The sequence below is a fragment of the Microcaecilia unicolor genome, chromosome 1 (assembly GCF_901765095.1).
Source record: "Microcaecilia unicolor chromosome 1, aMicUni1.1, whole genome shotgun sequence".
Classification (NCBI taxonomy): domain Eukaryota; kingdom Metazoa; phylum Chordata; class Amphibia; order Gymnophiona; family Siphonopidae; genus Microcaecilia; species Microcaecilia unicolor.
Window position 1 is genome coordinate 24,657,899 of NC_044031.1, and position 16,993 is coordinate 24,674,891.

The 16,993-nt window shown below is 44.6% G+C and overlaps 2 protein-coding genes across 2 annotated transcripts in view; one reads left to right on the top strand and one right to left on the bottom strand.

The window, feature by feature from the left end:
• Positions 1 to 16,993, bottom strand: part of LOC115463370 (gastrula zinc finger protein XlCGF26.1-like) — a 952,960-nt gene that overhangs the window by 931,828 nt on the left and 4,139 nt on the right. Inside the window, exon 2 of the mRNA XM_030193815.1 lies at positions 7,899 to 8,025. Coding sequence (XP_030049675.1) covers positions 7,899 to 8,025 — 127 coding nt within the window. The remainder of the gene's footprint in view (positions 1 to 7,898; positions 8,026 to 16,993) is intronic.
• The window catches only part of LOC115463343 (oocyte zinc finger protein XlCOF6-like), a 389,691-nt gene that overhangs the window by 268,612 nt on the left and 104,086 nt on the right, over positions 1 to 16,993 (top strand). The window lies entirely within an intron of this gene.

Consider the following 16,993-nt stretch of genomic DNA (forward strand, 5'->3'; position numbering starts at 1 on the left):
GCGACCCTGAGAAAAGGACACCCATCTCCTGATTTGTGTCGAAAGATGGGTGCCCTTCTCTTTCGACTATGCCCCTCCTAGTGCGCTGTCATTTATTCATTTTTGTAGCACCGTAGTGTACCCGGCACTAATTGGGAAGTGCCGTGCACTGCCTGGTTACCGCCGGGTTAACATGGGAGCCCTTACTGCCACCTCAATGGGTGGTGGTAAGGGCTCCTCTCCCCAAAATGGCCGCACGGCCATTTCCTGCAGGAAGGCGGGACTTCCCTTTTAGCAGCTGTGGTAAAAGGGGCCCCACGTGGGCAACAGGAGTCACTTCTGGCTCTGGGGCACACCTGGATCTTGAACCTAAAGATAACACTTTATTTCTTCATCTATAGGAGTCTACTTAATTGTTGTTAATCCTATTAATCTTTTCATTAACTTATATGTATCACAATAGGTGGGTTATACATTCAAGAAAATGACATGAAAGGTCAGTGGTTCCACGAACAAGCTCACCCTGGTCTGTATCGCAGCAGGGTGGATGTCTTCATCTGAGGTGTCTGTACCATCGCTACTGTGTAAGTTATGGTGGGCGACTTCTTCTCCTGGGTGACACGCGGTTAGTATATAATTCCTCCTGTTCTTTCCAGCATCCTGCAATTGGACTGTCACTTTGCTGAGACTTAGGATAGACTGAATACAGTGTAAAGTGACATAGCAAGACTTGGGAAGACTAACTCATTCTCTTCTCTTCAGAGACGCCCAGCAAATTCAGCATTGCTGCTGCTGAAACGTTTTCATTTTTATTTCTAATCCAATTCACGTTTCAGTCAAGAAACCACTCAAACAATAAAAAAAAGAGGCAACCCCCCCCCCTCAACAAACAATATGTAAGCCTCCCTTGTTGTATAGGTACCCAGGCAAGCGCCTAGGCAGCCTGGAAGGTGGGAGAAGGGGCACATAAAGAATTTATTTGGTGGGACCTGGGCCGGAGCCAACCTTAAGACTGTAGGGCTGAGCAAGCAAGGCATCAGACTGTCCATCCACACAAAAATCCAGACCACACCATGAGGTAACTTAAAACAAACAGGGACTTTACTGCAGCACAGATGAAAAAACCCACAGTTAATTTAAACGTCAACTTATATACAGTGGATATCCTTCTCTCCTATTCACACTTCTTAAATGTTAAGGCTACTCAGGGTAGGCTGATGATAATCGGAGAGTTATTAGCACGGTTCAGTAAGATGTCTCCCTCGAACAAGCTGATGGTCACACACGTTAACAGATACCTTTGCTGCTGCAGCCAGGTACAGTAAAAGATGTTACTCTTATTTTGTTAAATTTTGCTCCACTCTGCCGTAGATGTTGTATCCCGTCGAAAAGGGTGGATGGGCTGCCTGGATGGTAAGGCCGAATGTCCCGAGACAATTCTTACTCCTTCCAAAGAGACTATATGGGGTGAGAAGGGTCCCCGCAGCTCCTCGCTATACTAGCCAGGGCTGGGATTTGGAGGTAATAAAGCTGTTCCCAGTTGGGGAGGGGGAGTCCTTAGTCAGGAATCTTCAATACCACTCTCAAATATCTCCCAAAAAATACAGAGGTCTCGACAGAGCAATTTTAAGAAAATGCATCACCCTCTGAGACATTTAATGACTTCTTCAGCTAATAATGGATCATCAATTTATCCTACCTAAACTGTAACGCAGCTTTTCAAATTTTTGAAACAATACCACTGTATTTGAATCTTGAGCCTGTTGTTTAATATGTACACCCAAAGTCCAATTAGCTAATAAACAAAGGTCAATGTACATCAGCCATTCAGTTCCAAATTGAGCTCGACGTTATAACCAGGAGTCTTACCACAGAAATAGAATTTCTCAGTGAAGGTACAGTCCCCATTACCTCTAGGAGAAACTTTCCTTTCTGCCCGCTTGCTGGCTCTCAGGTCCTTGCTTCACTTCCTCGTCTTCTCAAACTGCATTGTTTCCAACTCTCATGGCATTAGGCACAACTGCATCCTCCACAAACCTGAACTGGCATAATCTCCTCACCCTCCCAGGGAAACTCACTTGATCCTGAGATAATCCAAGAGGCTTAGGAGGAAACGAGTGATCAATGAATCACACTCCATTCAGTCGCCCACTCCCTGGCTAACAATGAAGATCATACCTGATGCTATATAATTAGCAGCAGTGGCATAGCTATGTGGGGCCATGGGGGCCTGGGCCCCCGTAGATTTGGCCCTGGACCCCCCTGCCGATGATCCCCTCGACCTCCCTCCCGCCGCCAACCCTCCCCCACCGCCGCCGTCACCGTCCCCAACCCCCGTAGCCGAGGTCCTCTTCTGTTTCTGTGAGTCTGATACACGTGCAGGACGTCAGACTCACAGAAACAGAATGAAGCCTTACAGATCAGCCAGCGGCTGCATTGTTGGCTGATCTGCAAGGCATCGTTCTGTTTCTGCGAGTCTGACGTCCTGCACATACAACGTGCAGGACGTCAGACTCACAGCAACAGAACGAAGCCTTGCACCAGAAGAAGAGGACCTTGGCTGGCGGGGGTTGGAGTCCCCCACCAGCAAAGGTAGGCGACGGCAGGGGAGGATTGGTGGCGGGAGGGGGGTTGAGAGGGTCGTCAGCGGGGGGGGGGGTGAAAGTTGGTGGTGGTGGCATCAGGGGGGGCTAAAATGTGCCCCCTCACCTCGGGCTCTGGACCCCCCTCCCGCCGAAGTCTGGCTAAGCCCCTGATTAGCAGCTAAAAGCAGTTAAGATACAAAGGCATCCTCACTGTACAAAAAAAACCCAAAAAAAGACAAAACCTGCAAATAAGAAAAAAAGAGTAGACCTCTCAATTCAGCATCTCACCAGCAGATGCCATCTTAGGCCTTTTGCTGATGAATTTGACCCATGTGGCTCATTTGGTGCCTTTTTAGATGTGGTAACTTAATGAAGCCTTTATTACACTCAGAACATGTATAAGGTTTTTCTCCTGTGTGACTCCTTTGATGAATTTTAAACTCTGATAGACATACAAAGTTTTTCGGACATTCTCTACAAGTAAATGGTTTACCTCCTGTGTGGATCATTTGATGTCTTTTCAGACCTGACAGTTGAATGAACTTTTTATCACAGTCTGAGCATGCAAAGGGTTTCTCTCCGGTGTGAATCCTTTGATGAATTTTCAGATGTGATGGATGAATGAAACTTTTATTACACTCATTACAAGTAAATGGCTTGTTTCCCACGTGACTCTTTTGATGCATTTTCAGAATTAACTGATTAATGAAGCTTTTATCACACTGAGAACATGGAAAAGGTTTTTCTCCTGCGTGGATCTTTTGATGAATTTTCAGATGTGACAAATGAGTGAAACTTTTATGACATTCGTTACATGGAAATGATTTGTTTCCTGCATGACTCATTTGGTGTCTCTTTAGATTTGACACATTACTGAAGCTTTTATCACACTCAGTACATATAAAAGGCTTTTCTCCAGTGTGGATTCTTAGGTGAATTTTCAGTTCCGATGGATAGGTGAAGCATTTATTACAATGAGTACATGTAAATGTTTTTTCTCCCTTGTGGTTCTTTTCATGCCTTTTTAGACTTGACAGTTGAATGAAACTTTTATCACACTCCGAGCAAGTAAATGGTTTCTCTCCTGTGTGGAGTCGTTGATGTGTTTTTAAATATGATAGGGAAATGAAGTTTTTTTTGCACTCCATGCATCTAAACGGTTTACTTCCCATGTGGCTTATCTGATGCCTTTTCAGACTTGATATATTATGGAAGCTTTTATTACACACAGTACATATAAAAGGTTTTTCTCCTGTGTGTATCCTTTGATGAGTTCTCATCTGTGAAAGATAAGTGAAACTTTTTTTGCACTCAATACATGTAAATGGTTTGTTTCCTATGTGGCTTTTTATATGAGTTTTCAGAATTGACCGTTTAATGAAACTTTTATCACAGTTGGAACATTTAAAAGATTTTACATTCAGGTGGACCTTTTGATGAATCTTCAGCTCTGACAGAGAAATAAAATTTTTCTTACACTCGGTGCAAGCAAATGGTTTATTTTGTATGTGAATTATTTGGTGCCTTTTCAGACTTGACAGATGAATGAAGCTTTTATCACACTGAGAACACGTAAATGGCTTCTCTCCCACATGGATCTTTTGGTGGTTTTTTAAATTTGACAAAATATTGAAGCTTTTATCACACTCAGAGCATTTAAATGGTTTCTCTCCTGTGTGGATCCTTTCATGAATTTTCAAATATGAAAGCCAAATAAAGCTTTTCTTACACTCAGTACAAGTATATGGTTTATTTCCCATGTGGATCATTTGATGCCTTTTCAGACTTGACAGTCGAAGGAAGCTTTTATCACATTCAGAACATGTAAATACATCCCCTCCTGTGTGGATTATTTGATGTCTTCTTAGAGATGATAAAGAAATGAAACTTTCATCACACTCTGTACATGTAAACAGATTTGCTCCTGTAGATGTCAGCTGGGGAATTATTAGATTTTTCTTGTCAAAATCATAACATAATTTTCTCTTGGTTAAGGATATGTTTTGGTTCTTTATTAAATGCTTCCAGTTATCAGATTTCACGAATTCAGTCCGTTCAAAAGATCTTTTTTCAATCTGTGTTCTTTGGAGTGTAATTATTGGTTCCTTATGACAGAAACCTTTGCTGTCGTCAGTATATGAAAACGGTTTCACTTCAGTGTGAATTCTCTGGTGTAATTTCAAATTTAACTGCTGTTTGAAACATTTTCCACACTGAGTGCATGGAAAAGGTCTCTCCCCAGTGTGGGTTCTCAGGTGCAACAAGAATTTATATTTCATATCAAAGATTTTCCCACAGATGTCACACAGAAAGGATTTCTTCCCTTTCTTCGTCATTTGATCACACTTATTTTGGAAGGGTCTCTCTGCTCTTGGGAGTCTCTGGTGCTCAGGGATGTCTATGAGCTCCTTGTCACTTGTCTCACACTCAGTGACTCCATCTGCTGAGTCTCCCTGCTCTACTTCCTGTTGATAATTCCTTATATTTCTCCACTCGGTTCCCTGGGAAATAGTCTCCCCAATATTTTCTGATTGTCTTGAAGTTTGTTCCATTTGTACAGGATATTCTTCTCGATTCTCCTCCCTCTTGTGTTGCTGCTTGATCTTACCATCTGTTGGATATAAAGATAAGATATTAGTCCTATGTTAGAAACTATGGATATCTATTAATCGTCAAGAAACAGGTCAATATTCAGCAGCACACATCTGGATGGTAGCACCGCTATCTGGATAAGGGCCACAGACCAGAATATTCAGTGGCACCAGGGTAAGAGAGTCATGCTCACACCTTTCTCAGTAGTTCAAGGTGAGTTACATTCAGGCAAAGCAGGGTTTATAACTTAAGGGGTCATTTTACTAAGCTGCGCTAAAACGTGGCGCATGGAAGCTTGTGCACTGAGGACACTTTTAGTGTGGAGCTTTCCCACGCACTGAGGTCACTTTCAGTGCGGAATTTTCCCATGCACTGATGCCACTTTTAGTGCAAAGCTTTCCCATGCGCTGAGGCCGCTTTTAATGCGGACCTTTCCCTTCAGCTGAGGCCATTTTCAGTGTGGAGCTCTCCCGTGCTCTGAAGCCACTTTTAGTGCAGAGCTTCCCCATGCGTTGAGGCCACTTTTAGTGCGGAGCTTTCGCACGTGCTGAGGCCACTTTTAGTGTGAAGCTTTTTCGGGCACTGAGGCCACGTTTAGTGCGGAGCTTTCCCGCACACTGAGGCCACGTTTAGTGCGGAGCTTTCCCGCACACTGAGACCACTTTTAGTGCGGAGCATTCCCGCACACTGAGACCACTTTTAGTGCGGAGCTTTCCCGCACACTGAGACCACTTTTAGTGCGGAGTTTTCCCGCACACTGAGACCACTTTTAGTGCGGAGCATTCCCGCACACTGAGACCACTTTTAGTGTGGAGTTTTCCCGCACACTGAGACCACTTTTAGTGCGGAGCATTCCCGCACGCTGAGACCACTTTTAGTGTGGAGTTTTCCCACATGCTGAGGCCACTTTTACTGCAGAGCTTTCCCGTGTGCTGAGGCCATTTTCAGTGCAGTGCTTTCCTGTCTGCTGAGGCCACTTTTAGTGTGGAGATTTCCCGCACACTGAGGCCACTTTTAGTGCGGAGCTATCCCACGCACTGAGGCCATTTTTAGTGTGGAGATTTTCAGGCACTGAGGCCACTTTTAGTGCGTTGCTTTCCCGCATGCTGAGGCTACTTTTAGTGCAGAGCTTGCCTGCACACTGAGGCCACTTTTAGTGTAGAGCTTTCCCGCACGCTGAGGCCACTTTTAGTGCGGAGCTTTCCCGCACGCCGAGGCCACTTTTAGTGCGGAGCTTTCCTACACGCCGAGGCCACTTTTAGTGCGGAGCTTTTCCTGCATGTTGAGGCAACTTTTAGTGCGGAGCTTTCCTACACGCTGAGACCACTTTTAGTGTAGAGCTTTCCCGCATGCTGAGGCTACTTTTAGTGTGGAGCTTTCCTGCATGCTGAGGCTACTATACAAAAGTTGCTGAAAAAGGTCAGTGTTATCAGCAATAACACAGGTTGTTATCAGAACTGACGTCAATGCAGGACTCTGGGAGCCACACAGTCTGGTCAACATGTATTTGTTTATGTTCTCCAATGACAAAACGCATGTCAGCAGTATAGATAAGGCTCTTGATTTCTCTATAAAAGGGAGCTCTTATCACACCAAGAGAGCTGTACCAACATCATCCCTGAGAACAGCCCTGCGTTGGACTCACTGGACCATCTCAGGGACACGCTGATATCTGGACTATATCAGGTTGTATGTGAGCCATGTATCCTTGTATCAATGCTCTGAGGGTTAGAGTAACTCTTTGTACTTCAGAGTCTAGCTAGGGATTTACATACTTTTACTCCAAGCTATTTCTGTAATAGGATTGTCTTTATCTTTATCCCTGTTCACTTTATATCATTTGCTGCTATTTATAATAAAAGAAGCCTCTTTTTTTATATTTGGTGTAGAGTTAGTTCCTTTTATTATTTTGGCACAGCAGTGGTCTTGGATCTAAGGATAAGGGATGATACCTTTACTTCTGACCAGTGGCGTACCTAGGTTGGTTGCCCCCTCCCTTGGCACATCACCCCCCTCTCCTCTCTCAGCACATCACTCCCCTCCCCCTAAAGCACATCACTCACCTTCCCCTCTTCCGAAGCGCATCATCCTCACCACTAGGGGGTGCACAGAGCAGCTGCACAGCTGTCGGCTCCACCGGTCCCCTGCTCCGGAACAGGAAGTAATGTCAGAGGGGACAGGGAATCGGCAGAGCCGGCAGCTGTGCAATTGCTCCGTGCACGCCCTTGCGCATGCACCCGGGATTGACCACCCCACCCCTGGTACGCTACTGTTTCTGACACTTCCCTAACCAATGCTAGTCTGGTTTGGGACCCATTTTTCCAGAATTTATACCAAGTGTCAGATACCCCAATAACACCCCGAAAGAGTGCATCTGTATTGCGCCTACACTAGCTTAGAGTATTCTGTAATTCTTATGATCCCTAGAAAATTGTTATGAGAGAGGTTAAGCAACAGTTATTACATGAGGAATATTGCTGGATTATTTGTGCATTGTCAGTGCAATTTGTTGCAGTCAGGTCATAAGCATTCATGTAGCTCAACCCCTCGTTTTCAGCCCTGCTCCGAGAACTGGAGGAGGATCTGTCTCTGATTTAAAAGGGAGGAAATAGAGAGTGGGGCTGAGACAGATCCTGATTACACTTGTAAGATTCTGGAGTGAAGAGGTACTGAAAAATACCACATGTAAATAAACAAATTAGATCCCATGTCTGCTAAAAATACAGACAATGTAGTTCTTACCTAGAGAGATCAGGGTCTCGTAATTCTCCTTCATCACCTGCCTGTAAAGCTCCTTCTGGCCTTCATCTAAATAATCCCACTCCTCCTGGGAGAAAGAGATAGCGATGTCCTCAAATGTCACCTGCACCTGAAACACAAGCCAAAACATACCCAGAGACAGACAGAGGTGCTCGGAAAGCATTAGATTTCAGCTGGCTTTATTCTCTGAACATGTTATCATTGAAGACGGCACATAGTAACATAACATAATAGATAATGGCAGAAAAAGACCTGCATGGTCCATCCAGTCTGCCCAACAAGATAAACTCATATGTGCTACTTTTTGTGTATACCCTACTTTGATTTGTACCTGTCCTCTTCAAGGCACAGACCATATAAGTCTGCCCAGCACTATCCCCTCCTCCCAACCACCAGCCCCGCCTCCCACCACTGGCTCTGGCACAGACCGTATAAGTCTGCCCAGCACTATCCCCGCCTCCCAACCACCAGCCCCACCTCGAAGCTGACGAGTCGGCGAAACAATGAAATTTCTATAAACTTAGAGGATGTAAAGGAGCTATTTGACAAATTAAAGAGTAGCAAATCTCCTGGACCGGACGGTATTCATCCCAGAGAACTGATAGAATTTGAAAAATGAACTGACGGAACTATTGTTAGTAATATATCAATTATCTTTAAAATTGAGTGTGGTACCGGAAGATTGGAGGGTAGCCCATGTAACGCCGATATTTTAAAAAGGTTCCAGAGGGGATCCAGGAAATTATAGACCGGTGAGCCTGACGTCAATGCCGGGCAAAATGGTAGAGACTATTATAAAGAACAAAATTACTGAGCATATTCAAAAGCATGGATTTAGTGAAGGGAAATCTTGCCTCACCAATCTATTCATTTCTTTGAAGGGGTGAACAAACGTGGATAAAGGTGAGCCGGTTGATATTGTGTATCTGGATTTTCAAAAAGCATTTTACAAAGTACCTCATGAAAGACTCCAGAGGAAATTGAAGAGTCATGGGATAGGAGGTAGTGTCCTATTGTGGATTAAAAACTGGTTAAAGGATAGAAAACAGAGAGTAGGATTATGGTCAGTATTCTCAATAGAGAAGGGTAAATAGTGGGGTATTTGAACAGGATCTCTTTCTGCACACTTCCAAGGTCCTTCTAAGGAGTATCCCTAACCACACCCTCTCCAAAAAACATCATGCGATGTGATACCCGCCAGCGAACCTTCTCTTGCATGTCTTCCTTGAAAGGCTTCCCTTAACACAAGGTGCTTTGTCTAACTGCTGTTACTCTTATCTCTGTTTCACCTTTGCTTATACACTATGCAAGGGGTTCCCAAACTTTTTCGGTTCACAGAACCCCCCCCCCCCCTCAAGGCCATATGGGTCTCCGCGACACCACCCCCTGGTCACATGAGTCTCCACACACCCCTAGCCACATGGGTCTACCTTTCCCTGCAGCCCCCTCCTCTCACACCAGCACACCTCTGCCTTCCCTAAATCCAGCTTCGCTCACTACCTTCCTCCCTGCAGGTCCAGGGTCGTTACCGCTTCCTTCTCCTTCCCCCACTGCCGCTGCAGTGCTTGCAACTTACATTTTCGGACTGTCCGCGATTCATACAGGCACTCCGGGGCCTTCCCAGTCTGCCTTGTCCGGCCCTCTGTGATGCAACTTCCTGTTGTGAGGGCCAAACGTGGCAGAGGGAAGTCCCTGCAGTGCCTGTGTGAATCGCGGACAACCCGAAAATGTAAGCTGCAAGCACTGTAGCGGTGGCGGGGGAAGCAGCAGGAAGCAGCAGATGCCGGACCTGTGGGAGGGGAAAGTAGCGAGCGCATCAGGGTGCTGTGGCACACAGTTTGGGAACCTCTGCACTATGCTATTAAAATATTTTACTGCATATTGTGTTAACGTTATAATGTAGCATACTATGCCATACCTTGTATTGTTATTTGAATACAGTGCAATCCGTTTAAGTGCAAGGGTCTGGGACCAAAGAAATACATGCAGTTAACCGGAGCGTGCACTTAACCGTTGTGACCCAAAGAAGCTTGACACCTGATAAACGTATGTACAGTACTGTTTATTATACGTACAGTATACAGTCTCCGTTAACTGACGTTATACAGTCTCCGTTAACTGACGTTAGACTTACTTGAAGTAATCAGTCATAGTCCTCTGTACACTCTTGGGTCTGTTGAGTTCCATAGAGTATGTCTGCCAGATGGTAAAAACTGTCATAGCACTGACATCCAGTGGCCTCCAGATACGCCTGCAAGGTGTTTACAGTGCTCTTGCAAAAGTGACAGGAGGTTGTTGAATTTCGTCAACATGTGCCTTGCTGCTCATTTCATCATCTGTTTCATCACCAGCCGTTGCCTGCGTGTAGGCGCATGTCTCGACATCAGTGCTGTTGTCAGCTGTTTGTAGATTGTAATCAGTAACACTGGCTGGGATGTCAATAGCCTGTTCATCTGACATGTTTGCAACAGCTGCATGTGTTTCGTCCCTCTCCACATCCCTAACAAAGCTTGCCTGCTTGTAGCAGTTCACAATGGTTGCCTGTGTAACATGATTCCAGGCTTCTTTCTGCATATGTAGGGAATTCAATAGTGATAGATTACGAGCCAGTTCAACAGCACGTTTATCCTTGCCAGTCTGGTCATCCATAACGCTCATCAGACAACATAGCACAAGAGTCCGATAATGTTGTTTGAAATTGGCTATTATGACCTGATCCATAGGTTGGATCAGAGAGGTAGTGTTTGGTGGCAGGAAGACCACCTTGACGTTAGACAGTCTGACATCATCACTGTGTGCAGCACAATTACCACAAAGCAACAAAATTTGATGTCTAACTTCTTTAGCCACTGCTTCCAAATTTCCCCAGTCATCCGTGAATTTGCGTTAGCCTCGTATGACACAGGAAGTCGCTTAACATTCTTGAAGCAATGGGGCTGTTTGCTCTTTCCAATGACAAGTGGTTCCAACTTCTCACTCCCATTCATATTGCAACAAAGGAGGATTGTCAGTCGGTCCTTTGACGTTTTACTTCCTGTAGTTTCGGCTTCTTTGAATGCAAGTGTTCCATCAGGAATCGCTCGCCAGTAGAGACCGTTTTCGTCAGCATTGAAAATGTCACAAGGTGCAAACTTCTTCAAGATAGTAGCAAGAACTGAAACAACCCAATTTTCAGCATCAAAGTCATCCGCATCTTTTTCTTCACCATGCTGTTTCTTGAATTTTATGTTGTTCCTCTCCTTCCACCTTTCCAACCATCCAACAGTGGCTTTGAATTCAGTTAGTACAAGACTTTCAGCTAGCTGATTAGCTTTCTCCATAAGCAGTGAACCACTGACAGGAAACTGTCTGCTCCTGACTTGAGAAAACCATCGAAGAAGAGCATCTTCTACATCCTCAACTTTTCCCGCCTGTGTACGTTTCCGTTGTGGATTTGAATTGTTTTTGCCAGTCTTCCAGAAGCTGGTCTTTCTGCTTCAAGATATGTGAAATTTGACTGGGATTGACACCATATTCTTTAGCAACAGATGCTTGACTTTCTTTGCTTTCTAATTTTTTTAAGAACTTCTATTCGTTCAGCCAGTGTTAAAGTCTTACAGTTACGCGACAACGACTCCAGTGTACACTGTAACAACATTCTTTCGCTTATTCTGCCTGTAGCAGTTAACCGAGATTTCAAATTTACCGCCCCTTTGTCACGCACCAATCGGCTTCCATATTCTGCGCGTGCGCTTATGCAGAGTCTTTCCTACAAAGAAGCGGTCTTAAACCATGCATATAAGCGAATCTTGCACTTATCGGTGGTGCGCTAAACCGAAGTTTGCCCCCATAGAAATTGATGGCACCAAAAAACGGGACCGAAGTACGGCATGCAGTTAAACAGAGCATGAACTTATCCGACGTGCACTTAAATGGAGTGCACTGTATTTTTACCGCTGTAATTGTCTGTTGCCTATGTTTGACTTATTCTTGCTGTACCACCTTAGTTAATTCCTTCAAAAGGGTGGTAAATAAATATTTGAAGTCTGTCTGGTCTTTTCCCTTGCACTAGGTGATCCAGGACATGATCTCAGTTAAGCGGGAGGTTCTGGACGTAGTGTTAAAGGGTAGCCAGTCCATGGTAATAAAGAAAGAAATATTCAATTCCAGAAAGGGCCCAAAAGACCTTATACCTGCCCTCTGTGGATGCAGTGGTGTTGGCAGTGATGAAGACCACTATTCTGGTAATGGTGGAGCAGCATCGAAGGATTTGCTGGAGAGGCGAATGGAGGCTATTTTGAAGCAGGCCTTTAATGTGTCTGCCCTCTGGGCTGCAGTGTACAGTGGTTTCATGGCGAAAGCGTGTTCCTGCTGGGCCAAGACGGTGTTGAACGGGCCTGCAGAGGATTCCTTTTGGGGAGATAAGGAGCTTTGCAGCATTGAGATGGGCTTGACCTTTCTGGTGGACGTCCCGTATGATCTTTTTATGGTACCAGCGTCAGCGGCTGATGAGTCCAGATGTTCCAAATGGTTGCAGTAGTTGCTCTTAAATCATATTTTTTTCATAGTATGAGGATATGTCCATTCTGTGATATTTAAAGAAACAGTACAATAGATATAACTGGGGAACTGAGTTCAATTCCCACTTCAGGCACAGGCAGCTCCTTGTGATTCTGGGCAAGTCACTTAACCCTCCATTGCCCCAGGTACAAATAAGTACCTGTATAGAATATGTAAGCCGCATTGAGCCTGCCATGAGTGGGAAAGCGCGGGGTACAAATGTAACAAACAAACAAACAACCAAAAAAATATATATAATTGCCACAAGGTCCAAGATCTTACAATATGGTCCCTGACATTAAGACCCCTGGTGAATGCTACATACAGTGGGGGAAATAAGTATTTGATCCCTTGCTGATTTTGTAAGTTTGCCCACTGACAAAGACATGAGCAGCCCATAATTGAAGGGTAGGTTATTGGTAACAGTGAGAGATAGCACATCACAAATTAAATCCGGAAAATCACATTGTGGAAAGTATATGAATTTATTTGCATTCTGCAGAGGGAAATAAGTATTTAATCCCTCTGGCAAACAAGACCTAATACTTGGTGGCAAAACCCTTGTTGGCAAGCACAGCGGTCAGACGTCTTCTGTAGTTGATGATGAGGTTTGCACACATGTCAGGAGGAATTTTGGTCCACTCCTCTTTGCAGATCATCTCTAAATCGTTAAGAGTTCTGGGCTGTCGCTTGGCAACTCGCAGCTTCAGCTCCCTCCATAAGTTTTCAATGGGATTAAGGTCTGGTGACTGGCTAGGCCACTCCATGACCCTAATGTGCTTCTTCCTGAGCCACTCCTTTGTTGCCTTGGCTGTATGTTTTGGGTCATTGTCGTGCTGGAAGACCCAGCCACGACCCATTTTTAAGGCCCTGGCGGAGGGAAGGAGGTTGTCACTCAGAATTGTACGGTACATGGCCCCATCCATTCTCCCATTGATGCGGTGAAGTAGTCCTGTGCCCTTAGCAGAGAAACACCCCCAAAACATAACATTTCCACCTCCATGCTTGACAGTGGGGACGGTGTTCTTTGGGTCATAGGCAGCATTTCTCTTCCTCCAAACACGGCGAGTTGAGTTCATGCCAAAGAGCTCAATTTTGTCTCATCTGACCACAGCACCTTCTCCCAATCACTCTCGGCATCATCCAGGTGTTCACTGGCAAACTTCAGACGGGCCGTCACATGTGCCTTCCGGAGCAGGGGGACCTTGCGGGCACTGCAGGATTGCAATCCGTTATGTCGTAATGTGTTACCAATGGTTTTCGTGGTGACAGTGGTCCCAGCTGCCTTGAGATCATTGACAAGTTCCCCCCTTGTAGTTGTAGGCTGATTTCTAACCTTCCTCATGATCAAGGATACCCCACGAGGTGAGATTTTGCGTGGAGCCCCAGATCTTTGTCGATTGACAGTCATTTTGTACTTCTTCCATTTTCTTACTATGGCACCAACAGTTGTCTCCTTCTCGCCCAGCGTCTTACTGATGGTTTTGTAGCCCATTCCAGCCTTGTGCAGGTGTATGATCTTGTCCCTGACATCCTTAGACAGCTCCTTGCTCTTGGCCATTTTGTAGAGGTTAGAGTCTGACTGATTCACTGAGTCTGTGGACAGGTGTCTTTCATACAGGTGACCATTGCCGACAGCTGTCTGTCATGCAGGTAACGAGTTGATTTGGAGCATCTACCTGGTCTGTAGGGGCCAGATCTCTTACTGGTTGGTGGGGGATCAAATACTTATTTCCCTCTGCAGAATGCAAATAAATTCATATACTTTCCACAATGTGATTTTCCGGATTTAATTTGTGATGTGCTATCTCTCACTGTTACCAATAACCTACCCTTCAATTATGGGCTGCTCATGTCTTTGTCAGTGGGCAAACTTACAAAATCAGCAAGGGATCAAATACTTATTTCCACCACTGTATGGCCCCAATCGAAATACCAGATATAGTTGCAATATGTGGCAGTGTTTGTGCAAATTCCAGGCAAGCTGCAAAGCCAAAAATTGAGTGGCTTAAAACACGTACTTGTTTATGCATACCCTCACGACGTGAAGGTTGTAATAAAAGATCTCGGTTAACGTATGTGATTGAAAACCGCAGTGGAGTAAATCGGTAAATATGGTGTGAAATAAAAGCCAAGTAACCGTAAACAAAAAGTGGAAATAAAAAGATCCAAGTGCGTGGTGGAACACGTAGGTGAGAAACAACAAAATAGGAAGAACCTCTACGCCAAATCGTCCAATCAAGCAAGAGTAGAGGTTGACCAAAGGACAAGTCCAACGCTGGAGATAGAGCTTAAAAGACTCTTTATTACTTGGTCAAATCAGCAAGTAATAAAGAGTCTTTTAAGCACTATCTCCAGCGTTGGACTCGTCCTTTGGTCAACCTCTACTCTTGCCTGATTGGAACATGTAGGTGAACCAGCAATTTAGAAAATTGCGTGCTGCACATATCACTTTTTTCAGCACATAATGGTCAACGGCATTTGGTGATTAGTACTCTCACTCTACTTTCTAAATATTCCACTGCGGTTTTCAATCACAATTTTTGATCCACTGATTTTTTTTTTGTGGCTCCCATTCACTTCTATATAAAATGTACCAGATTCCGAAAATGCACTCTCAGTCACTAGTTGCGGGATACACCTCCTACATTTTGGAACTGGTGGAGTAGACTGCATGCACTAATGATTTGGGAGGCTCGGATGGCTCGTCCTCATCCCAAGAGACAGAAGAATTTTCTTCTCATACAACTCCTTAGGCTTAAACAAATAATATATTTTTTTTATTTTCTCTTAATGCAATTTAAAAACAGTTCTACACACAAAAAAATGTTTGTATATCAAAATGTGCTCAGTCCGTGCCTGGTGCAACCATTATATCCCCAGGGAGAATATGTGGTCATGTCACAGTTGGAACCATCACTGCACATTCAATGTTCCACCTCCTTAAATGTATGTACATACACCCAGACCAGATATAAGGCCTTCACCATATATAAGATAATGAATTTAAATTATCACATTTTCATATTTGTTGACAAAACAAAACATTGCCCAACCTTCTTAGACCCTACTGGCTCACTCCTACACTAAATATATGGAGGTGCATGCATATTCAGTGACACTGATATAACTGTCCCCACAAACAAAACAAACAAATCTGTCCAAAAAAATGCACAGCAAATATTATTATAATCACTTCCCTTATGGATATCTCATGCTCTTGTTGGTACTCAAAACATACTCATACATTCATCCATACTTTCTCTCAATTTCGGTACTTGTTCCCTTTTTATTAGTAATGACCTATTACTGGCTAAATCCAGAGGTCAATATTCCATCCTCATTCTTCTTGATCTTTCCGCTGCTTTTGACACTGTCAATCACAGCATACTTCTCGATACCCTGTCCTCACTTGGATTCCAGGGCTCTGTCCTTTCCTGGTTCTCTTCCTACCTCTCCCTCCGTACCTTCAGTGTTCACTCTGGTGGATCCTCTTCTACTTCTATCCCTCTGCTTGTCAGCGTACGTCAGGGTTCTGTTCTTGGTCCCCTCCTCTTTTCTATCTACACTTCTTCCCTTGGTTCATTAATCTTATCCCATGGCTTTTCCTACCATCTCTATGCTGATGACTCCCAAATCTACCTTTCTACCCCTGATATCTCACCTTGCATCCAAACCAAAGTTTCAGCGTGCTTGTCTGACATTGCTGTCTGGATGTCTCAACGCCACCTGAAATTAAATATGACCAAAACCGAGCTTCTCATTTTTCCCCCCAAACCCACCTCCCCACTCCCCCCGTTTTCTATTTCTGTTGATGGCTCTCTCATTTTCCCTGTCTCCTCAGCTCGAAACCTTGGGGTCATCTTTGACTCTTCTCTCTCCTTCTCTGCTCATATCCAGCAGATCGCCAAGACCTGTCGTTTCTTTCTTTACAACATCCGTAAAATCCGCCCCTTTCTTTCCGAGCACACAACCAAAACCATCATCCATACCCTTGTCACCTCTTGTTTAGACTACTGCAATCTGCTTCTTGCTGGCCTCCCACTTAGTCACCTCTCCCCTCTCCAATCGGTTCAAAACTCTGCTGCCCGTCTCGTCTTCCACCAGGGTCGCTTTACTCATACTACCCCTCTCCTTAAGTCACTTCACTGGCTCCCTATCCGTTTTCGCATCCTGTTCAAACTTCTTCTACTAACCTATAATGTACTCACTCTGCTGCTCCCCAGTATCTCTCCACACTCGTCCTTCCCTACACCCCTTCCCATGCACTCCGCTCCATGGATAAATCCTTCTTATCTGTTCCCTTCTCCACTACTGCCAACTCCAGACTTCGCGCCTTCTGTCTCGCTGCACTCTACGCCTGGAATAAACTTCCTGAGCCCCTACGTCTTGCCCCGTCCTTGGCCACCTTTAAATTTAGACTGAAAGCCCACCTCTTTAACATTGCTTTTGACTCGCCTCCACCTACCCTCCTCTCCTCCTTCCTGTACACATTAATTGATTTGATTTGCTTACTATTTTTTGTCTATTAGATTGTA